Consider the following 25,679-nt stretch of genomic DNA (forward strand, 5'->3'; position numbering starts at 1 on the left):
GAAGTGAAAGTGTGTGGATCCACAGAGGGTCATTCTAAGACTCTTCAGAGGTTAACAATTTACATTATTTGACAATTCCTTAATCTTAGTAGACAAAAGGAGATAGGAGAATAGTGTGGACTTAGTAGTTTATAGAATTATTAAATGATCTCATCCTCTTGTTTAATATTTAAGGTTATACATTTTTTTGCTCTAAGTTTTTTCATGATTAGATGAGTCTTGAACATTTATTGATAAAAATGTATACAGTAATGACGGTGTGTCCTTCTTGACTGTGCTGTTGCGTATCCTCATCACCCCTGAACTTTGCTCCATGGCAAGCACGCTCAGGCTTTGGAGGACTAACCGGACTGTCTCCAGATGGAAAGCAGAGCTCCCAGTAGGCTGAGCAGTCAGCCATCTGTTAAGATGATAATATCCTAAGCAAAAATTGATTTATGCCACATCATTCCATGTGAGGAGACAACAAATGAGAAACCTCAAGGCCTTTCAGAACTCACAGAATCTTTTATGTCAGATCCTCTGCAGGAAGACAATCCCAAATTAGAAACACATGCTTCACTGGAGAGCGTTCATCTGCTACCACCTTAGGGGCTCCATTTTGAGTGATGAAGGCATCACACAGACTACAGTAGGACACTGTGGCTTCCATTCAAGTGCACTTTATAAATCGGCGCATGCAAAGAGAAGGGACCTTTCAGCATCACTCTTTATGCGGCATATCTGAAACCCACACTCCTACACCATGCGAATGAGTAAATGAGATTACACATATAAAATCGTTAACATGGCACCTGGAACCTGTGACCATTGCATGACATTATAAAAACATAATTGGGTGGTAACATTTACATGCTAACTTTTAACTATTTCAAAAAAAATGTAATTTAACGCTCTTTAAAAATAATGATAACACAGAGAATAAGACACAGCCAATAAGTATATGAATTATTGTAACAATAGAAGTCCCATCATTTTATAAGACATACCTTGCTTGATAAAATGTTTTTAGATTCTTGCTTTACTACAATTACAGTTATTTTGTTGCCAATTATGAATATTATAAATTTATTTTTGCTTGCATTTCTGTTTAAAAATTGTTAAATGGTCTTATTAATTAAAAAAAAACACGGAGCCAGATATAGGGGTGAAAACCTGAGAGATCAGAGAAATAGGAAAAGCCACAAGCTAATCTCACCTCACTGACACCTCAGCTTCCAAAGAGACCTATTTCCTGTAAACCCATGCCTATTTTCCTTTCTGTTCTGCCAACTCATTTCCTCTCTCCTCTCACCTACATCACTTCCTGTCTGTCTGTCCAGACCTCCAGACATCTATGGTTAGTGCTGGAATTTAAGGCATTTGTCACCATGCTTTGCTCTGTTTCCAGTGTGGTTCTGAACTCACGGAGATCCAGACAGATCTCTGCCTCTCGAAATATAGGATTAAGGGTGTGTACTACCATTGCCTGACTTCTATGTTTAATATATTGTCTGGCTTTTTCCTCTGATCCTCAGATAAATTTTATTGGGGGACACAGATAAAATATCATCACACATTTCTTCTTTCCAAAGAGTTTGAAACCTAGATTCTTGTCCAAAATATGCTCAAAATTTTGTAAACAATAAAAAATTCTGAACTTTATTATGATAGTGACTATGTGGTTACACAGTGAAGGACACAGGCATTTTCTACTCTCTTCTTGAGTTTCTCTGGCACAGAAATCAATCAGTCAGGTCCTAGTCTCCATAACGCATATGGGAGTGGCAATACTGCTGCTGTACAGTAAAATGTGCTAGTGCAGGGTGTCCTGCAGATAATCCCTGCCAGCCACCTAGAGCAGCATGGTTAATAAAGCCATGTCTTTTTGGAGATTAGGAACTCTCCTGACATGTTATAGTGAATTCTGGACAGATTAGAAGTCCTTCCTGTTCTGAGAGAGTGGGCCTGAAAATAGAATAAAAATACTTCAAAATTTCACATTTTAGCACCGCAGGTAGTAACTGCTTTGAAAGTAGCTGTGGCTATAGAATGTAGCAGGGAAACTCTTGTGACACCGTAATAGTACTCGCCGTACATGGAGTAAGCAGTCATAACATTCAAGACATCTCTTGTCACCTCCAGTTGTGCTGCCTTTGTAAGAGTTAACAGCTGGGAAAATTCATCCTTGAGAACCAGTGAGGTGAGCACAGATCCTCTGGAAAACACTGTGGGGTTGGGGGAGTGGATACTGTTTTTAGCTCTCTGGGAATGAAACAAAGATTTACTGCTATCCAAGTGGATCTTATTCTAGAAAAAATAGCTGAACTAAAATCAGCAAGCTTCAGTTGTTTTGACATACTCTATTCCCATCACATTCCCTCTAGCTCTACGGGAGCCCTAAAATAGAACAGCCCACCACCACTCTGAAGGTATGAAGTTGGGCAATCCACCAATGGAACACAGTAAATCCAGAGCCCCCTAAGGATTTAGCCCCAGATACTTGTCATCATTTAATAAGTTTGGTGGCTCTCTAGAAGATTCTGCTTTCCTTGCAAGGCTGTCTTCATTTGCCTTGTCTTTTAAATCACACAAAGCAAAATGACAAATGGTGACAAGCATCATTTCTACTGGTTGTGTCCATGTCAGAGGAGCAGCAGATGGCAACTGAAGTTCAGGTGTCAGCCCACCAGTAGGAAAATCCCTGATGGGTGAATCTAGGGTAGGCAAGGCCCCAAGACCACAGACCCTAGAAGGTCTTGTTTCTGCTGTGCCTTTATATGTTCGCTGCTGTTATCTTTCTATGGTCTCTGGCATGGTGTGAATGGGTGTGGGGAGATCCTCACTGCCTGTAATACAGTTTGTTTATCTTATGAAAACATCCTGTCCTACTGGACATTTTTACCTGTGGATTATAATGAAGATGATTTCTTCCTAAGCTGTACTGTCTAATTGATAATAGTAACATTAGTTTAAATAGAGTTTTGATGGTAAAAAAATAAAACAAGAAAGTGTCACACAGCTAGAACACAAGAGTTTCTATTGAGGAGCTGTATAGACTGTGGCTTAGGTTAATGATTAAGAAAAACAACTGAGTCCCAGTTAGCCTAGCTGGTTTAAATTCTTTTAGCCTTAATGTTGGGAGATGTGTTCATAGGTTACAGAGTGCATCACAACTGAAACAATGCTTTGAAAATAACTTAAAGTTAGACTAAGATGTTTTTGTCAAATAGCTTTGAGGTGAAAAACTCAAGAAGATAATCTAAAGTTTCAGAAAGTGACATAGTTGAATGCTGGACCCTTTAAGTTCAGGGAACAAGAACAAAGCAGCCCAATTATTACTAGCTGAAGCACTTTTCTTGCTAGGATTGGTTGATGACCAAAGATGATGATTAATATCTTGTACCCATTTTTGCTCTCAATATCCTGACACAAAAAAACTATTGATGAGTGGGTATGTACCCTAAAACTTTAAAGTAGTTTTGACTGATTCTTTTTCATACATAAAAGTTTAGCTTTGTGATTCCTTATAAGGTTATCTTTCAATATAAGTAATAAAGTAATTGGCACTCTCTTTGTAACTGGTTAATCTATAACAAGTTGTTTGGGTACAAATATATGTGGGTTCTTGGTAAAATTTGTTTTTCACATGTAATACGTGTTTAATCACGTAAGGAATATGTCAAACATGCTGTTTTTAACTGTTTGTTTTGTATTCATTGTAATCATTCACTTGAAAAAACATTGATGTACATTCACTTGAATGTAACCACACTGTAATTCCTATATTGCTTGAAAAAACATTGTTGGGGTATATAAGCTGTAGAAAAAGAAGTATACAATAGAAAGAACACAGAAGAATAGATAATAAAAAAGGAAAGGTGAGGGTCTGTTTCCCTTAACCCCACTCAGATAAGAAAGTCTAGTGTGTGCCAACTCTGTGGATTTCCCTTTGAACCCTGTGCTGCTGGCAGCTGCCCCCACCCAGGCAGCAATACTTTCCACATGCTGATTGTCTTGGTCCATCTATTTTGCAGAAATGTCTATTCAAATCACTTACCTGACTTTTGGCTTTATTTTTCAGCTAGTTTGAGGGTTGTATATGAGTTCTGCATACATTTTAGATTTGAAATTTGTAAAATTTCTTACAGTTTTGTGTGAGTGAAAAGCTTTTTTAGTCAAAAACTTAGAAACTATCAGTTCAGAGAGAGAATATCCTGAGAAGGTGTCTGCTGTCTGTATTGCCACAGGTTTAAAACCTTTATATGTGAAATGTGGTTATAGGAGATAAGAAAAAGATTGCTTGTAGCTGGATTTTGAATGACTAATTTCTAGATTGCCAGTAAACTTATACTTTAGCCTGTTATCCATATGATCTAAGATAGAGGCATCAAGGGAGTCAAAAGAGATTCTTTAATGTTACTTTTATTGAAGCATTTCATAATGGGATCTATCTACACTGAAGGCTGTCTTCATTCTAGATCTTGAAAACTTGCCTTTAACCCATCTTTCTCTTCTCTCACCCCCTTCTCCCCTCTGACCCCTCATCTGTTCCCTAGCACCTCTCTCCCTTCCCCTCCTCTCCCCTCCTGTTCTGTGTCTCTCCTCCAATGCTCCCGCGCTCTGTTACTCCACTAATTTTCATTTTTAATTAAGACTATATTTATTTCAAAAAATTCAGAATTATCCTAAGAAAATTAACCCAAGTATGAACACTATGACTTGGTGAAACTGTGAGACAATTAATTACTGTGCATGGGTTTCTTTCTCACTTAGATTGCCAGACTCTAACCAAGTGAAAAGAGGAACAAATCTCTGCTGTGCAAATTGAAGGGCAGCCAGTAGAGGGCAGGGTTGCTTCAGCTATAACAAAGTAATTGCTGCTACTTTAATTCATAGAAATGAACTATAAGGGTAATTTTATCAAAGACTACAGAAACTATTATGGTGAAAGGAGAGGTCAATGTAACAGGTGTTAGATGAGATTTCATTTGCACCATTTGCAAGCCAACTTACCAGCACTATCCATTAAAATCCAAAGGTAAGGGACATTAAATACATGAAGATTATTAACATTTTGTTGGAGAGTACTTCCAGAGTGAAAATATCAGTGGTTATCCAGTAAACTGTTTTATCTTACATAGGAGAAGTAGAAGCATATATAGATGTATGAAACTGACTTTGGGAAATGTGATTTAATCTGTTGTATTCCTGTCAAACAAAGTAGGTAGTTCTTAAAGATTTGGGGAACAAGCTACAAGTTATGCTATATTAGTTTGCTACTTCTTTTACCTTTTTTTTTTCTTTTTTGAGACAAGGTTTCTCTGTGTAGCACTGGCTATCCTGGAAGTTTCTCTGTAGACCAGGCTTGCCTTGAACTCAGAGAGATCTGCCTGGCTCTCCCTTCCAAGTGCTGGGATAAAAGGCATGCACCATCACTGCCCAGTTTTCTTTTACTTTTTTAATTAAAATTTTCAACTAAAAAAATTACATCACTTCCCCCTTTCTCTCTCCTACTTCCTACATGTCCTGTCTTAGCAACTCCCTCTGCAACTGATGGCCTCTTCAAAAAAATGTATTGCTACACAATCAAATGCTTAAATATATAAATACAATGTGCTGAGTAATTAAGTGTGGCTCAGATGTATATGATCTCAGTGTTTTCTGTTTTGCATAGGATAACTACTTTGGGGGTTATTCCATGGGAGAGTGCTGCGGATATCACTCTGTATAAATAAAATGCTGATTGGCCAGTAGCCAGGCAGGAAGTATAGGCAGGACAAGCAGAGAAAAGAATCCTGGGAAGTGGAAGGCTGAGGCGGGGAGATGCTGCCCGCCGCCGCCATGAGAAGATAAGATACCGGCAAGCCACGAGCCACGTGGCAAGTTATAGATTAATAGAAATGGGTTAATTTAAGATATAAGAATAGTTAGCAAGAAGCCTGCCATGGCCATACAGTTGATAAGTAATATAAGCGTCTGAATGATTATTTTATAAGTTTGCTGTGGGACTGCCAGGGCTTGCCAGGAGCTGGAGAGAAAAACCCCAGCTACAGGAGAGTTTATTTCTCCCTCTCTCAGCAGTCATTAGTTAACTGCAGTTCTTTGTCTAGAAGTAAGACCCCAGGATATTTCCCCCTTATGCATTAGCACGTCAGTTCACATGATCATTGCTTAGGTCTTGTTTAGCCAGGCATACTGTTGTGACAGCTTTCACGGGTGCCGCTTTTCTGTCATTTCTGGGAGACACAATCTCACAGAAGACCCCAGGCTTTTGGCTCTTACAGTCCTTCTGCTCTGCCCCCGATTCCTCAGTGTTCCCCCAGCCTTAGGTACAGGAAATTTGATGTAGATTTATCAGTTGGAGCTGGGATTCTCATGATCTCTTGATCTCTGTATTATAGCCAGTTGTGGTTTTCTGTAATTGTCTCCATTTGTATATATATATATATATATATATATATATATATATATATATATATATATATATATACATACACACACACACACATATATATATATATATATATGTTCCTAAATATACCCTGTATAATTTTATTTGTATGAATGTATTCAAGACTGGCTATTCTTTGTTAAAACCATCATATACAATCCTGTTAAAATATTTGAGCGAGTTTCAAACTTTCCTCTGACTCTTCACAAGCCAGGCGTCTATCCGGAGGGAAAGTGTTCCAACATTGGTTAGGTTTTATGTATTGTAGAGAGTATATCTTTCCTCAGTTATTGGTTAGATGTCAGCAAGAACATTATAATAATTTGAGCAAGCTGTGGGGAGCAAGCCAGTAAGCAACATTCCTCCATGGCCTCGTTTTCAGTTCCTGCCCTGCTTTAGTTCTCGCTTTGGCTTCTCTCATAGTGACAGATGTAATCAGGACACGTAAGCCAAAGGAAAGCTTTCCTCCTCAAGCTGTTTTTGGTCATGTTGTTTATCTCAATAGAAACCAAACTAGGAAAACGCTAAAGCAGAAAAAAATATTTTATGCTATTTTTTCTTAATAATCATAATAATTTTGTCTCACTGGGAAATCATTTTTAACACATTACTTTAGCTTACAGATGTGTTTGGATGATTTTGTAAAATAGACACACAGCATTTATAGTCAAAAGAAAGCCAGCCACTTTATCTTGGTTAAAAAATGCAGTGAAAATGAAAGTCTTTAGAATTCTCTAAAGAACCATATTTCACTCTTAGGAGATTGTATTCATGAACTACTCTAGCATATAAATTAAATATAGTGTTATTTTCTCTACTTGTCTTAGTAGATTTGGCCATTCCCATTAAATAAAACATTTTTGGTACATTGTATTTCATTTTAGGAGCCTGCATCTAAATATGTCTGCTTAAAAGTTAAGTCCAGGTTTATGTGTCTTTTATGCTGACCAGTCTCACAAATGTGGTGACTAAAGCTTAAACATAATGCATTATATCATACAGACAATTACTCATCAATCCATTGATACGAACAAGGTAAAAATAAACCAGAGCACTTCCAAACCAATTCTTTAATTTTTAAATTACATGACTGACACTTTTTATGAACAGTAACTTAAAATCATATTCCTTTAATATAAATTACTTCTCCATCTTCCTCTGTGTGCATCCCTCCTTCATAACAATGTCTGATAGCTTATTTTTATTTAATATCTATATAAATAAATCAATAGTTGAAGTAAAAATATAAAAATTAGTTCAGTGAGCCATAATCTTTCTTCAGTGCATCCTTCTCACTGTGACAGATTGCAGCAGTAAGTAGGACTGTAGAGAAATTCCCGTGAGTAAAATGAGCTAGAAAATATAACTTAGTCCACTATGGTTACTACTGTGGCAGCAATGACATTTGAAGCTTAGTTGACAGAGCCATTGTTTTCCGATCATAGCAATATCCACATAATTTAGATGATACAGTTAAAGAAAATGAGGACTACTTTCTTTCTCAGTGATCCTTAGTTTCCTATATTTCCTTATTTCCTTTGTATAGATTGAGGCCTTCTGAGATTTTCCTTTTCTACTTTAACATGTCTACTGTGGTTTAGCCTATTCATCTCATGTGTAGGCAAGAGCATCAAATTGTCTATCGAATACCAGTTGGTCCATCTTGAAAATATATTAGTTCAGTTGAGATAGGTCCAGGCCCTTCCCTCCTGCATCAAGGCTGCACAAGGTGTCCCACCATAGGCACTGGGCTCCAAAGAGCCCATTCATGCACCAGGGACAGATCCTAAGCCCAATTCCAGGGGGCTCCCCAAGGGAAACCTTGTCTTGGGGGAGTTGGGATGGGGGTAGGTTGGGGGGGGAGGCTGAGGCACAGGAGGAGGGAGGAGAGGGGGAATCTGTGGTTGGTATGTAAAATGAATAAAAAAAATTCTTAATAGTAATAAAAGAAAAGAAAAGGAAAATATATTAGTTCAAGAAACATTATAAAGACTGGGTAGGCTGAACTCACATATTTAGAACTCTGCGTGTGTGTGTGTGTGTGTGTGTGTGTGTGTGTGTGTGTGTGTAATAGCAATTAATGAAAAAAGGCCAGGAATTTGAAAAAGAGCAGGGAGGGTATACGAGAGGGGATAGAAGGGGGAATGAAGGTGGATTATGTAATTATAGTGTCAAAGAAAATGAAAAAAACCAATGAGAGAGAGAGAGATCGCATTGAGATGGCATAGTATTAAGGGCACTCAAATATTATATTTCAGCCAAAACTAATTAGTTGTTTGCCATTTGCAGATTGTCTTTGAAAAATTGCTATTTGTTTGCTTCTGAATAACATTCTAAATTTGAATACTCCTAAATGACAATGATATTAAGCACTAGGGCTAATAATTTTAGGAGAAAGAGCAATATGTCCCAATACCTAATAAGTCATTTTTTTTTCTTTAGATAGCATCAGAAGGTGACTCAAGAAGATGGGCCACTTCAGAATCAATCCTCAGATATCCAGCCATCTGTGACTAAAAAGTACTTTCTTAAACTTCCCTAATATTACTATACTCACACTTGATTTTATGAAACAAATTTCTCAGTATAGAATCTATGAATGAAAGACTGTTTATGAGTTGAAGGCTATTTGATATATGACAAATTATGTTCATTTACAGTCTTCCCAATTATCCTTTGTCTCATGTTTATATTCCTGAATATTAGTTTATCATTTTAGTTCTAAATTCTATATTCAAAGCTATTGACATGTAAGGAGAATAAATAATCACTAAATGTAGTATATTCTCTTACTTTATATCCCAATTAGAACATGCACTGGGAAGAAATGAGACTGATTGACTAGAGAGATTCTTAAACATTTTACATTTAAGGAAATAATACTTGCAACTTGTTCTACAGTCCATTTCCTGCAATTATAAATCACTCTCAGTTCATTTGAACTCTATACTGCATATGAGAACACACCCAGTGCTTTGAGAGTTTGTCATCCTCGTTTCCAGGAAAAAGCCTTATGAAGCAAAGGGCGTGACTGTGTTTTATAATCCTAACTTAAGTATTTCACCATAAACATTTACCATAGATCTTTTCTTTCTTTCACAGATATATGAAATAACTGAAGTGTCAGTCTCTATTACAAAAATATTATCAAATTACTCATTTGTTAAGAGGAAAATATGACACAAGGAAATGCTTGAAGGGAGATAACTCTGTGTCTACACATAAAATCTTTGTGTATGTTTTGTATGTGGGTATTTTGTATGTTGGTTGTGCCATGGCTCACATGTGGAGGTCAGTGGACAACCTTGATGATTGTCAGTCCTTATCTCCACCTTGATATGGGGTCCTTTTTTTTTGCCTTTGTGCATGCCAAGCTAAATGGACTTTAGTCTTTGGGGAATTCTCATGTCCCAACTCCCATCTCTCTACAGGAGCACTGGAATTCAGATAAGTGCTACTCCAGCTGGCCTTAGGCATTCATATTCGGGTCAAGTGCTTGTGCAGCATGGGATATGACTCATTGAGCCATCTCTTGTCCACGTGCCTGTACTTTATCTGTAGCTATATCTGTATGCACACCTGTGTCATTATCTATCTTTATCTCTATACACTCTAGTGAAATTCATCTGGGTGAAACTGTAATGTAATGGCCATCTGCCAATACTTCCTTTACCCCTTGCTGATGACTATCAGAAAAGAACATATTATCTCATCACTGGAAGTAAAATGGATCCATTCAATTCCTAGCAGAATATTTTCTGCAGGCATTTAACAAAATGATGCTTGTTGGGAGTTTATTGCACTTTACATTCACAACATCACTTTAACATTAACTTTTTATTTTACCACAGCACCTAGAATATGCATTTTATATGAGCTGAGATTGCTCATAAGAGAGAATGGGTTTAACAGCCATAGACAGAGACATTAGGAGATGGGTTGGATTTTTAAATTTAGAGGACATGAAGGATTTTATCTGTTGATCCACCATTTTAAGTCATATTAATAGCAAATGATTTGGTTTCTTCCACTTACAGTACTCTCTGCTGATCTCTCCCTGGGAAAGAGTGAAGTAATCTATACCTATGACCCTAGGAAATGTCATTCTTTACTGAAAGACACTGAAAACCAAATATAAAACCTAAAGACTGAAACGTTTAAATTTAGGAATTAAAAGGAAATAAAACTTTCCTTTTATTATCAATGGTATAAAATTGGTCATTCTGGGCATTCACTATAAATGAGGCATATAAATGAGCTATTGTGAGGAAATGATGTGAATAATGGCATGTAAAATATGAGTACATCTGCAGTTAACATCCAAATAGAAAATTAAAAAAATCTTTGGATAATGTCTAAATGGATGTCTATAAACCATTTATGTGAGTATACAAAAGCCCAATGACCAAAGGGCTATAGCTGAGTACAACTATTACCATCAGAAATCATCTAGAGCAACGGTTATTATTTAGATATCATTGCAGACAGTTTTTCCTGTTTAGCCAGTTATAACTGTTACCAGAGCAACTGTTTTCAAATTTTTGTGTATTTAAACATAACAGGAAATTTCTAAACTGCTAATTCCTAGGTTCTTCCAGAGAATATGTGTATACATGCTCTAAAATCTGATGCCAGAATGTTTATGTGATGACTATAGCTTGCTGAGAGAACACCAAATCAGGAACAGATTCAATATAAACAGATAACTGGCACTCTGAGCATCTCAGAAATTAGAACTCCTGAATACTTCTTTGTAGCATAAATGTTAGAAAGTCTTGTTAATAAAATCAAACCTGGAGCCAGGTATTGGGGTGAATGCTGGAAAACCAGAGAAGCAGAACAAGCCACAGCTGCCTCACCTTGCCAGTTCCCTAGCTGATCCTGTTTCCTCAGACTGGAAGCCTCTGAGTCCTTCTCCAAATGAATCTCAGCTGAACTGCTTCTTGAAAGCCTGAATGCTTAACCAGCCAAAGGCTTCTAGTTTCTGGTCTTCGCACCTTATATACCTTTCTGCTTTCTGCCATCACTCCCTGGGATTAAAGGCTCACTTCCTGGGATTAAAGGCGTGTGAGTCACCATGCCTAGCTGTTTACAGTGTGGCCTTGAACTCAGAGATCCAGGAGGATCTCTGCCTCTGGAATGCTAGAATTAAAAGCGTGATTGCCATCATTTTCTAGCCTCTGTATCTAGTGGCTGTTCTGTTCTCTGACCCCAGATAAGATTTTTAGGGTGCACAATATTTTGGGGAACACAATACCACCAAATGTCTTTCTGAAGAAGATTGTTTATGCAGTGGCCTCTGCTCTTTAGGCAGATGTGATCTTCTGGGCTTCAGTTAGTCTAATGTTCAGTCTCTATTCAAGGGTCAGAGATTAGAATCCATCCTTTGGAATTTTTTTTTTTTTTTATATCCTTCAATGCTTTGATACAACCAGTGTTATATTTAGACCTTGTCCCAGGTTTCTGGCATGTAACTGGTTGAAATTTAGTGAGGAATTTGCTGCTCTCAAGAATTGTCATTTTGTAAACCCATAGACAGTTTTAAGATACAGGCTGCTCACCAGAACCCAAGACAAGCCTAAACTATAAATTTTCATCTTTCAGCAACAAGATAGAGAACAGGAGCTGAAGCTGCGTGAAAGTCATATCTGTATAATGAAATATCCAGGGAGGGAAGCTCCTGGATTATGAGGTTCGGGATCTTCTTGGCTTGAAAAATCACTCATAGGTAGATTTGGGCAGCATGATTTAATTCTATGAAAACTGGGGGACATGGCTTGGACTTTTCCCCATCTTAACCTATGATCTGTTTATTCTTATTTTCAGTAATAAAGTATAATAAAGGTATACTTTTCTAAAAATTAATTGAAACCTTCTGGAAGACATTGAAATTTGGGAAGAAGAATGTAGAAAGCCCCAACTTTGTAACAATGTTGACAAAAGTGTAAATAATTTGAGAATTCAGTATTTGCCTCATGTGGCTGAAATGGAAGAAGTCTTGAGGGACTGAACCTTTAAACCTGTGATTTCAAACTAATTCTAGGTGCTAGTGTTATAGTAGAATCAAATTCTACTTCATCTAATTAATCGGGGAGAGTTGAACAATTGATATTAGAAAAAATAGCACATATTTGGTATTAAGCAGAAAATATCCTCAGTGGTTAGGCTCTTAATATATTGAAACAAGAAATAATTATTGCAAGGCCCACTTTATGAAGTCCTAAGCGATGTATGGCAATATGTGATTTAACTATATGTAAACCTACATTGAAACACAATAGGTGATTATAATAATATTTATTATGTATGCTTCAAAGCATTAATGAAGTGAAGTTAGATTATAATGTCAATTATCTGGCTTAGCAGTTACAAAGGATTATAGTTATATTTGTCATTGCTTTTCTCACTGGTACCAGAGTGCCATGCAAATTAGTAATGGGGAAGCTGGTGCTTGAAGTAGTTCAGGAGAGGGAATATTAAGAATCTGTTACAAAAATCATGTGTTAAAACCTTTAAAAATTCCTTATAACATCCTACGCCGGACTTCCCTTCTGGACAGAGAGAGACCAGAGAGAGAGAGAGAGAGAGAGAGAGAGAGAGAGAGAGAAAAGAGCTCCCATCCTGCCCCAGACTTCCCTTCTGGACAAGAGCTCCCATCCTGCCCCGGACTTCCCATTTGGACAAGAGAGCTCCCATCTGGGCAAGAGAGAGAGAGACTTCCTGAATCTGTCAGCTCTGTCTGAACCAACTGTGCTGATGAGACCAAGAATGAACCACAAGGAGATGGGCAGACATCAAGGCAGAAATACATACAACAAAATGAAGAGCAATACAGCATCACCAGAACCTAGCCCTCCTCCAACATCTAGACCTGAACATCAAAAATTAAAAGAAGCAGAAGAAAACAGCCTTATGAATGACATCAAGAAGAAGGTAGAGGCTTGTGTAGAGGAAAAGACAAAAAATGGGAAGAACACTGTAAACAACTAGAGGAAAGGGCAAACAAATTAGAAAAAAAAAAACAATAAAGTCCTGGAAGAAAACAATAAGGTACTGAAAGAAAATCAAGAAAAAGCAATGAAACAAATGAAGGAAACAGTCCAAGACCTAAAAAGGGAAATAGAAAAAATCAAGAAGACACAAACAGAGGGAATGCTGGAAATAGAAAATCTGAGTAAATGATCGGGAACTTCAGATGCAAGTATAAACAACAGAATGCAAGAGATGGAAGAAAGGATCTCTGGCGTTGAAGATACAGTAGAAGAAATAGATTCATCAGTCAAAGAAAACACTAAAGCCAACAAAGTCATGAACCAAAATGTCCAAGAAATTTAGGACACCATGAAAAGACCAAACCTATGAATAATAGGGATAGAAGAAGGAGAAGAATACCAACTCAAGGGCACAGAAAATATATTCAACAAGATCATGGAAGAAAACTTTCCCAACTTAAAGAAGGAAATGCCTATGAAGATACAAGAAGCCTATAGAAAAACAAATAGACTAGACCCCAAAAAAAGTCCCCTCACCACATAATAATTAAACAACTAAACATACAGAATAAAGAAAGAATATTAAGAGCAGCAAAGGAAAAAGGCCAAGTGACTTATAAAGGCAAACCCATCAGAATAACACCCCATTTCTCAATGGAGACTTTGAAAGCCAGAAGGACCTGGACGGATGTAATGCAGACACTAAGAGACCATGGATGCCAGCCTAGACTAATATACCCAGCAAAACTTTCAATTATCATAGATGGAGTGAACAAGAAATTCCAAGACAAAGCCAGATTTAAACAATACTTACCCACAAACCCAGCCCTACAGAAAGCACTAGAAGGAAAATTCCAACCTAAGGAAGTCAGATACACCCTCAAAAACACAGGCAGTAGATAAGCCACAGCAGTAAACGAAGTACACACACATTACCACCAAAAAAATAACAGGAATAAACAATCACTGGTCATTAATATCCCTCAATATCAATGGACTTGATTCACCTATAAAAAGACATAGGCTTACAGAATGGATATGAAAGCAGGACCCATCTTTCTGCTGTGCATACAAGAAACACATCTCAAATTCAAAGATAGACACTACCTAAGAATAAAAGGCTGGGAAAAGACTTTCCAATCAAACGGTCTTAAGAAACAAGTGGGTGTAGCCATCCTGATATCCTGCAAAACAGACTTCAAACTAAAATCAATCAAAAGAGATCAAGAAGGGCATTACATATTCATCACAGGAAAGATCCACCAAGATGGAGTTTCAATTCTGAACATTTATGCCCCAAACACAAGGGCACCCACATATGTAAAAGAAACATTACTAAAGCTTAAACCACATATAAAACCCTACACATTAATAGTGGGAAACCTCAACACCCCGCTTTCACCACTGGACAGATTTGACAAATAGAAACTTAACAGAGAAATAAAGGACTTAATTGATGTCATGACTCAAATGGACTTAATCGATATCTACAGAACATTCCATCCTAACAAAAGAGAATATACCTTCTCAGCACCACATGGAACCTTCTCTAAAATCGACCACATACTTGGCCACAAAACAAATCTCAACAGATACAAAACAATTGGAATAACCTCCTGTGTTCTATCAGACCACCATGGTCTAAAGTTAGACTTCAATAACAACAAAAACTACAGAAAACCTACAATCTCATGGAAACTGAATAACACTCATCTGAATCACCCATAGGTTAAGGAAGAAATAAAGAAATTAAAGACTTCCTAGAGATCAACGAAAATGAAGGCACCACATACCCAAACCTATGGGACACTATGAAAGCAGTGCTAAGAGGGAAATTCATAGCACTAAATGCCCACATAAATAAGTTGGAGAAATCTCACACTAGTGACTTAACAGCACACCTGAAAGCTCTAGAGCAAGAAGAAGCAAAGTCTCCCAGGAAAAATAGACGCCAGGAAATTATCAAAGTGAGAGCTGAAATCAATAAAATAGAAACAAAGAGAACAATACAAAAAATTAATGAAACAAAGAGCTGGTTTTTTGAGGAAATCAACAAGATAGACAAGCCCTTATCCAAACTAACCAAAAGACAGAGAGAGAGCATCCAAATCAACAAAATCAGAAATGAAAAGGGGGACATAACAACAGACATTGAAGAAATCCAGAGAATCATCAGGTCATACTTCAAAAACCTCTACTCCACAAAACTGGAAAATCTAAAAGAAATGGATAGCTTTCTGGATAGGTACCACATACCTAAGTTAAATCAAGACCAGATAAACTATTTAAATAGTTCAATAACCCCTAAGGAAATAGAATCAGTCATTAAAAGTCTCCCAAGCAAAAAAAGCCCAGGACCAGATGGTTTCAGCGCAGAATTCTACCAGACCTTCAAAGAAGAGTTAATAACAATACTCTCTAAATTGTTCCACACAATAAAAACAGAAGGAACATTACCAAACTCCTTCTATAAGGCTACAATTACCCTGATTCCTAAACCAAGCAAGTATACAACAAAGAAAGAGAACTACAGACTGATCTCCCTCATGAACATTGATACAAAAATACTCAATAAAATACTTGCAAACAGACTCCAAGAACACATCAAAACAATTATCCACCATGATCAAGTAGGCTTCATTCCAGGGATGCAAGGGTGGTTCAACAAATGAAAGTCCATCAATGTAATACACCATATAAACAAACTCAAAGAAAAAAACCGCATGATCATCTCACTAGATGCAGAAAAGGCATTTGACAAAATCCAACACCCCTTCATGATAAAGGTCTTGGAGCGATCAGGAATACAGGGAACATACCTAAACCTAATAAAGGCAATTTACAGCAAGCCAACAGCCAACATCAAATTAAATGGAGAGAAACTCAAAGCAATCCCACTAAAATCAGGAACGAGGCAAGGCTGTTTGCTCTTCCCATAGTTATTCAATATAGTACTTGAAGTTCTAGCCAGAGCAATTAGACAATATAAGGAGATTAAGGGGATACAAGTTGGAAAGGAAGAAGTCAAGCTTTCCCTATTTGCACATGACATGATAGTATACTTGAGTGACCCCAAAGATCCCACCAAGGAACTGATACAGCTTATAAACACCTTCAGCAACATAGCAGGATACAAGATCAACTCAAAAAAATCAGTAGCCTTCCTATATACAATGGACAAAGAAGCTGAGAAGGAAATCAGAGATACATCACACTTTACAATAGCCACAAATGACATAAAATACCTTGGAGTAACATTAACCAAGCAAGTGAAGGACCTATATGACAAGAACTTTAAGTCCCTGAAAAAAGAAATTGAAGAAGATATCAGAAAATGGAAAGATCTCCCATGCTCATGGATAGGCAGGACTAACATAGTAAAAATGGCAATCTTACCAAAAGCAATCTACAGATTCAATGCAATCCTGACCAAAATACCAACACAATTCTTCACAGACCTGGAAAGAATAATACTCAACTTCTTATGGAAAAACAAAAAACCCAGGATAGCCAAAAGAATCCTGTACAATAACACAATCTCTGGAGGCATCACGATCCCTGACTTCAAGCTCTACTATGGAGCTAAAGTAATAAAAACAGCTTGGTACTGGCATAAAAACCGACATGTGGACCAATGGAATCGAATTAAAGACCCTGACATTAATCCGCACACCTATGAACATATAATTTTTGACAAAGAAGCCAAAACTGTACAATGGAAAAAAGAAAGCATCTTCAACAAATGGTGCTGGCATAACTGGATATAAACACGTAGAAGGCTGCAAATAGATCCCTATCTATCACCGTGCACAAAACTTAAGTCCAAGTGGATCAAGGACCTCAACATAAATCCAGCTACTCTGAACCTGCTAGAAGAGAAAGTAGGAAGTAGTCTTGCATTGGCATAGGAGATCACTTCCTAAATATAATACCGGTAGCACAGACACTGAGAGAAACAATCAATCAATGGGACCTCTTGAAACTGAGAAGCTTTTGTAAAGCAAAGGATAAGGTCAACAAGGCAAAGCGACAGCCTACAGAATGGGAAAAGACCTTCACCAACCCCACATCTGACAGAGGACTGATATCCAGAATATATAAGGAACTCAAGAAATTAGACATCAAAATGCCCAACAGTCCAATTAAGAAATGGGCTATAGAACTAAACAGAGAATTCTCAACAGAGGAAACTCAAATGGCTGAAAGACATTTAAGGAATTGCTCAACATCCCTAATCATCAGGGAAATGCAAATCAAAACAACTCTGACATACCACCTTACGCCTGTCAGAATGGCTAAGATCAAAAACACTGAAGACACCTTATGCTGGAGAGGATGTGGAGCTAGGGGAACTCTCCTCCACTGCTGGTGGGAATGCAAGCTTGTACAATCACTTTGGAAATCAATATGGTGCTTTCTTAGAAAACTGGGAATCCATCTCCCCCAAGATCCAGCTATACCACTTTTGGGCATATGCCCAAGGAATGCTCAATCATACTACAAGAGCACTTGTTCAACTATGTTCATATCAGCATTGTTTGTAATAGCCAGAACATGGAAACAACCTAGATGTCCTTCAACTGAAGAATGGATAAACAAAATGTGGTACATATACACAACGGAATACTACTCAGCAGAGAAAAACAATGATATCATGAGGTTTGCAGGCAAATGGATGGATCTAGAAAAAAATCATCCTGAGTGAGGTAACCCAGACTCAGAAAGACAAACATGGTATGTACTCACTCATAGGAGGATACTAGATGTGGAACAAGGATGACTGGACTGCTACTCACATCACTAAGGAGGCTACCTAGAAAACAGGACCCGAAGAAAGACACGGGGATCACCCAATGACAGAGAAATAGAAGAGATCTACATGAACAGCCTGGACATGAGTGGGGGTAATGAAGGGCGAGGGTCAAGGGAAAGAGAGCTTGGGGGAGCGGGAGATCCCAGCTGGATCAAGAACAGAGAGGGAGAACAAGGAATAGGGGGCCATGGTAAATGAAGACCACATGAGAATAGGAAGAAGCAAAGTGCTAGAGAGGCCCACAGAAATCCACAAAGATACCCCCACAACAGACTGCTGGCAATGGTCTAGATACAGCCTGAACTGACCTACTCTGGTGATGGGATGGCCAAACACCCTAATTGTCGTGCTATAAAACCCCATCCAATGACTGAGGGATCTGGATGCAGAGATCCATGGCTAGGCCCTGGGTGGAGTTCTGGGAGTCCAATTAGTGAGAAAGAGGAGGGTTTATATGATTTGTTGAGACCAAGGTTGGGTAAAGCACAGGGACAAATAGCCAAACGAATGGAAACACATGAACTATGAACCAATGGCTGAGGGGTCCCCAACTGGATCAGGCCCTCTGAATGGGTGAGACAGTTGATTGGCTTGATCTGTTTGGGAGGCATCCAGGCAGTGGGACCGGGTCCTGTGCTCATTGCATGAGTTGGCTGTTTGAAACCTGGGGCTTATGCAGGGTCGCTTGGCTCGGCCTGGGAGGAGGGGACTGGACCTGCCTGGACTGAGTCTGCCAGGTTGATCTCAGTCCGCGGGGGAGGCTTTGCACTGGAGGAGGTGGGAATGGGGGGTGGGCTGGGTAAGGTGAGGGGGGCGGGAGGGGTGAGAACAGGGAAATCGGGGCTGATATGTAGAACTGAACTGTATTGCAAAATAAAAAAAAATTCCTTATAAATTGTAGTGTTATATTATTATCAGAGACTTTGTTATTTATATGCTTCTTTGTTTTTAGATTTTAATTAACTTAATGTTATACATCAAAATTGCTTTTGGTAAAGTTTTAATATAGATTTATGTGGCTTTTGAGATCAATTTAATCTAGACTTACTAAGATAAGGAAAATTACTAAGCTAGAAGATCACAGCCTTGCCTAAGCTGATGCACAGCCTGTGGTAACAGCAGGAAGTTCTGACTTACTTTTAGAATGTTCACCTTACTTCTTCAAAGGCACAAAAAGTCCTTCTTGAAGAGTTTTGGGAAATATCCTATATACAAAAGATCTTTGTTGTAAATACATAGAATTCTAGTTTAAGTTAATGAAATTAAATAAATCTATAATGCTTATTTATTTCTATTTTAAGTATACTTGAGTCTGTTAGGAAACCATGGGAATAGATTATAATGTACCTGATGAGTAATTTCATTATGAAACAAGATTTTACTAAGTAGTTCAGGCTGGCCTCAAATTTTCTATGACCCTCCCTCATCACCCTCCAAAGTGCTGGGAAAATAAGCATGAGTCTTCATGCCCTGTCTGTTCAAAAGATTTTAACCATTTAATTGTTTTAAAGACTTCTAGCTAAGTGATGTATGTGGAACACACCCTGGTTTAAATGTTGCTTTTTCACACTGTAAGTTAAATTACTAACACTGGGACACATCTCTTTCAGAAGCTAAAAGGAATGAAAGACTAAGCTATATTTAATTCCTTGTCATCAACCTGTATATTTAGTACCACCACGGTGGACACCATTCATTTTAATATCTATATAAGCAGAATCTATTATGTTTAAATGTAAACTCACTTATCCAACTTGATATTTGTTATCAACAGTTTGTCTCAATATAATATTTATACACTTTTTTTATAATTACATGATTTGTTCTTTGTATCTTATACTGTAAGTGTGATAGATATATTGTAAAGCTAAGTGATGGTTGACTACTAAAGTTAATAGCAATTAATGAAGAATAAAAATGATAGGCCAAAGTCTCTAGATTTTACTATTCAGAAACACCAAGGAACTAGTAAAGTTTTAAAGATCAAGCATTGTATTAGCTCAATGTCAGGATTATAAAAGTAATGCTGAAGAAAGAGAAGAGGATATTCTATAAAACTATACCCATCTCTGTTCACACAGGTCTACACCTAATTTGATACTTTTAAATCTATAGGACAGCCAATAATCAAACAACCATGAAACTTATAGATGTCACATCTTCAACAGATGATTAATGATAGATACATAATAAATTATTGTGAAATATTAAAGATGTTTGTTATATTCATGCACTTTTGACTATTTACATCATTTATTTAGGAAACAAAAGTTGGCTATACTTATGTCAAACATATGTCCCACTGTTTACAAATGAAAAATGGCTCATTGATCTACAAAAAAAAATACTTAATATCCTTATTAAAGAATGGCATGGTTAGTTGAATATATAAAAGAATTAAGATCTAAACTAGATGGATTTGAAAATGGATTAAAATGGATTTGAAAATAAATAGTAGTCTTTTTTACCTGTGTGTTCTACTAAAATTAATTTTATGCTCTCCTAAAATGGAAATAATATTTATTGATCTTACATAGGAATAAACTCATTTGAGGATTATTGAATATCTTCCATATCTATCTATGTATCTATGTATCTATGTATCTATGTATCTATCTATCTATCATCTATCTATCTATCTATCATCTATCTATATATCTATCATCTATCTATATATAATATATATTACATACAATATATAATATTATATACATAATATTACCTACAATTTATAGTTCTACATTGTAGTTACCAATTAAGACATTCAATGATGCATAGGAAACACTTCATATATGTTTTTCATTAAAACAGAATGGCTGTTATGGCCAAACGAATGGAAACACATGAACTATGAACCAATGTATGAGGGGGCCTCAACTGGATCAGTCCCTCTGAATGGGTGAGACAGTTGATTGGCTTGATCTGTTTGGGAGGCATCCAGGCAGTGGGACTGGGTCCTGTGCTCATTGCATGAGTTGGCTGTTTGAAACCTGGGGCCTATGCAGGGTCCCTTGGCTTGGCCTGAGAGAAGGGGATTGGACCTGCCTGGACTGAGTCTACCAGGTTGATCTCAGTCCTCAGGCGGAGGCTTTGCCCTGGAGGAGGTGGAAATAGGGGGTTGGCTGGGGGTAAGGTGAGGGGGGTGGGAGGGGGGAGAACAAGGGAATCCGTGGCTGATATGTAGAACTGATTTGTACTGCAAAATAAATAAATAAATAAATAAATAAATAAATAAATAAATAAATAAATAAATAAAGATACAAGTAAAAAAAAGTTATTTAAAGAACATTTCAAAATCCAGAGAGGACATCTGTATGATTATTATTATTGCTGAATAAAACATTATTGTAATACAAAGAGCTATTTTTTTTTGGTTCACTGGTTTTTAAACTTAATTGCAAATTAGTGTTGGGGAGGAAAAGGCAAGTATGTTTCCTTGAGAAAACAGATTGTGAGCTTTACACCTTCCTCTCATTGGCCATCAGACACTTATAAAACCACACACAGTAAAGAGAATGGCATGGTTTCAGTCTTCTTCTGTAGACTTTGGATATTTATCTATTAAACAGAGTTTAAAAATAAATGATCATTACTTCAAAAATTTTGTAGAAATTATTGCCATTGTTCAGAGTTATGTGCTATCTAATGATTATATATATGAAGGCAGTGTATACTGTTCTTGTCCGACTATGAGAAGCTTATTTTTAGACATATCACTCAACTTCTTCTGACCTCAGCTGTAATTTTTTTTCTCATTCTAGGAATATATATATGTGGCAATAGCCTAACAACACAATGATATAATGTCAAGGTTAAAAGGGTACAGCTCTTCCCCAACTTTCATCACATTCTTATTGCCAGCAACTAATACTCAACCATAAATATTAAATAAACATATTTTGAATGATTAACTAAAATTTGAAAATGAAGCAAAAGAAGCAACATGCAGAATACAATCTGATGTGTTCAATACTTCACAAAGCTTTAAGTGAAAGAGTAATTTCATATCAATGTTGTTTAAAACAACAGTATTATCAGGTAGTATTTTGTGTGATGATTGATATGTAGTTTTTTGTAAATAAAATTGTAAATTAATTTAAAAGAAATTTTTCATGACCGAAAATTGATTAAAATATACAGTGATGTGTTATTAATCACTTGTATTGCATGTGCACTGTGCACAAACTACAGACATTCATGAAAAGGAAGTAAATCACAAGAAAAATCAGCTAACTATTAGGCAAGAAGTCATGGGTATATGCTGTTTTTGAAAATCTAGAATGTGAAGATCTTCATAAGGACAATCTTTGTAGATGATCAGTAACAGAGAAGGAGCCTTTTAGACAGAGATGTAACCACAGGCATTAGGAAAGATAACACTGATTACAGTGATATTTTAGTAAATGGTGGTAATGGGCAGGACTAATGGGAATTTTCTTGAAAGAATAATATGAGCAGTAACTTAAGAAAACCATTCATATTATAGAATATGTGCAGGCTACACAGGAATTTAAGAAATTGGTAGGGGGACTTAGAGACTTTATATTTCAGAGCAATAGGGTAGTAACACAACTTTCACAGAGATGTAGAAATGAACAAGGGTGAGATGGGTGAGTCTTGTGGTGATGTTTTTGACTATCAATAGGCAAGAAGATTGTTATGAGAATCCTAGGGAAGTGAGGCCAATTAGAGTACTGCATAGGTGCTTGTATTGGGAGGAATGGAGGATAAGCCTTTCAGTCAGTCCCTCAAAAAGATATTTCATGTGTCAAAATATGTTTCTATTTCTTTATTTTATTTTTTTTGAGATTAGAATATTATTACACTATTTTACTCTTTTCTTTTCTCCTTCCAAACTCTGGCATGTTCATCTCTCTGCCCCCTTTTAAATTCATGGCCTCTTTTTTATTATATATATATATATATATATATATATATATATATATATATATATATATTCCAAAATTCATAAATACAACCTGCTCAGTCTGTGCTGTATTGCTTGTATGTATGTTTTCAGAGATGATTATTTGAAATTGGATAAGCAATAGGTATGCTCATCTCTGGGGAAAACTATTTCTCAAAATACACTTTTAAGGAGATTTTATTGCTCCACATCCTACTATGTACTCAAATTTCCAAGGTAGACAAAGATGCAGAAAGATGAATAATAAACTAGCATACACATACACAAATATATGTGTTTTATTACACTAAGTGCTAAGGATTAGTCAAGCTAACTTTGGGGTCACTGACAAAGGGAAGGACATAAAGTAAAGAATATGGCATGAATTTCAGTAAATTCAACTGATTTGCATTGAATTGAGGTACTGCCTAAATAATGGGTCAAATATGTCTTCCAGGCTCTCTATAGTATACAGCCCTGGGAAGGAGATTACACCCGAGGGAAAGAGGTGAAAGTCAGCTACGTAAAGACAATGGCCAAGTCTAAGAGAAGGCTCACTTCTGACATATGATCAGATATCCCCAGCCCCAACAAAAATGGGAAAACACAGTGAGACACAGAATACCCCAACTGCTTTTAAGCTGTCAAGTACACTGTTGATAAACTTTTATGAGGCTTTGCTGATGTATAGAGAATTTATTTTTTCCTAAATTTGAAAAATTGGGTCAGTACCCAATTAGCCCTGTGATTTAAGGATAGAGAAGTAGCATGTAGTCTTCTTTTCTCATAGTTGGAAGAATCTTTCCAAAGGATGTCTTATCTCACTACTTCAGAATGCCATTTACTATGAACAAGTCATCCAATATGAGTGCTTATTGCTCATTTAAAACTTCTTGCTAATGAATCCATAGTGAAGACATGTAGCAACACTCTCAGAACAATCCTCTGGTTGTGAAATTGAATGTCTAATCTCCCAAAATAATTCACAATGGGGAAGGTTAATATGTAATGACAACCAGAGTTCCAATAATTCTTCTGACCATTTGGATTTGTACTTTCTTGTATGAGGAAAGCAACCATAATGTGATTTTAATTTATAGCACCTAAAATGTATCCACTTATTGCAAAAAAAGCCATCTACAAAGAACAATCAATCCATTAGTATCTGAGAACTCTTCGTTGTAATTCAAATTCTTTAATAGTTCATGTATATATGTATGTTTACATATATATATATATATATATATTCCTAAATATAATCTTCTCTGTCTGCATAATGTTACTTATATATATGTTTTCAGGCTTGACAATTTGACATTAGGCAATCAAGATGCAATAACAATTAATAAAAAAAGAGGCCATGAATTTTAAGTATAGTGGAAAGTGATATATGGAAAGTTTTGAAGGGAGGAAAGGGAATGGAAAAATGTTGTAATTATATTATAGTCTCAGAAAATGAAAAATGTGGATGAATACAAACTATAAGAGCATAATTCCCTCAAAATATCAGAGAAAGTAAAAAAAAAAATGTGAGATTCTGAATAACTCATTCCTATGTGTCTCCAATTTATTTTTCCTTCTGACATCTATCAACTTTGCAATACTTTATCATATATGCCAGGTTATGTCAAAACATAAGCAACAGGAATAGCCACATATTTTTAATGAAAATATAAAATAGAGTATCCACCACATAAATGTTAAGTGACTCAGGAATAGAAGAGATGCATGAAAGATACTGTTTCTTATGGTCTTCAGTTTAAGTATAAATGCCTGATTTCATCAATCATGGAAAATTAAGCATTGATGGGCCAGAGCACCCAGAGAACAAAGTCTATATCTTTGTTCTCAATTTTTCTAAGCCCACTATTTTTTTCTTTTGACACTTCACTCTAAAGGAAGTTTCCACCCACACCCTCTCCTGTTCTTTTTCAAAACCCACTTGTACACTCTGAAGAACAAGACACAGAAAAACCTAAAATTACATTAGTTGTAGTGTCACAAATTAGATGACATGAGCTGTTACCTTTCACACTTTTACTAGTAAGGAATTACAGGTATATGTTCAGCTATTGTACACAGCAATCTAAAGTTTGACTTACCTGTGGTGTCAAAAGCAGAGTGCTGGAGTTCCCACTGACTGGAGTCGCTAGAGAGCTCAGTCAGACTGGTTAAAGTAAAATCAGTGTTGGAAGCCCGCTCATGTCTGAAGACTTTGGGAGAAAGATTATGCAGCTCAAATTTTCCAGCCGACATCGTAGAAGTTTCAAGGAGCTGCATAAAGCAAGACCACACTACTGCAGTCTTAAAAAATCAGTGGAAAGAGTGACAAATTATCATCCTGGCCAATAGTAACTCAACTTCCTTGCAATTATGTTTACTTGGAAATCCAAGGGAAATAAGATCTATAAAGTTGATGAAAGCTTTTATGCTAATGTCTCTCCTAGGCAAGTGAATTCCACAGGATAGATGGCTTTTAGAGTTGCTTTCCTTAGATATATCTTGTGCTTTTAAAAGATAACAGCACTCAGCCCC

At 36.7% G+C, this 25,679-nt stretch overlaps 1 protein-coding gene across 1 annotated transcript in view; it reads right to left on the reverse strand.

Moving 5' to 3' along the window:
- Ano3 (anoctamin 3) overlaps nucleotides 1-25,400 on the reverse strand; it is a 306,379-nt gene extending 280,979 nt beyond the window's left edge. The window contains exon 1 of the mRNA XM_059261076.1: nucleotides 25,247-25,400. Coding sequence (XP_059117059.1) covers nucleotides 25,247-25,400 — 154 coding nt within the window. The remainder of the gene's footprint in view (nucleotides 1-25,246) is intronic.
- Nucleotides 25,401-25,679: the final 279 nt, after the last annotated feature.

This window comes from Peromyscus eremicus, chromosome 4, assembly GCF_949786415.1.
Source record: "Peromyscus eremicus chromosome 4, PerEre_H2_v1, whole genome shotgun sequence".
Classification (NCBI taxonomy): domain Eukaryota; kingdom Metazoa; phylum Chordata; class Mammalia; order Rodentia; family Cricetidae; genus Peromyscus; species Peromyscus eremicus.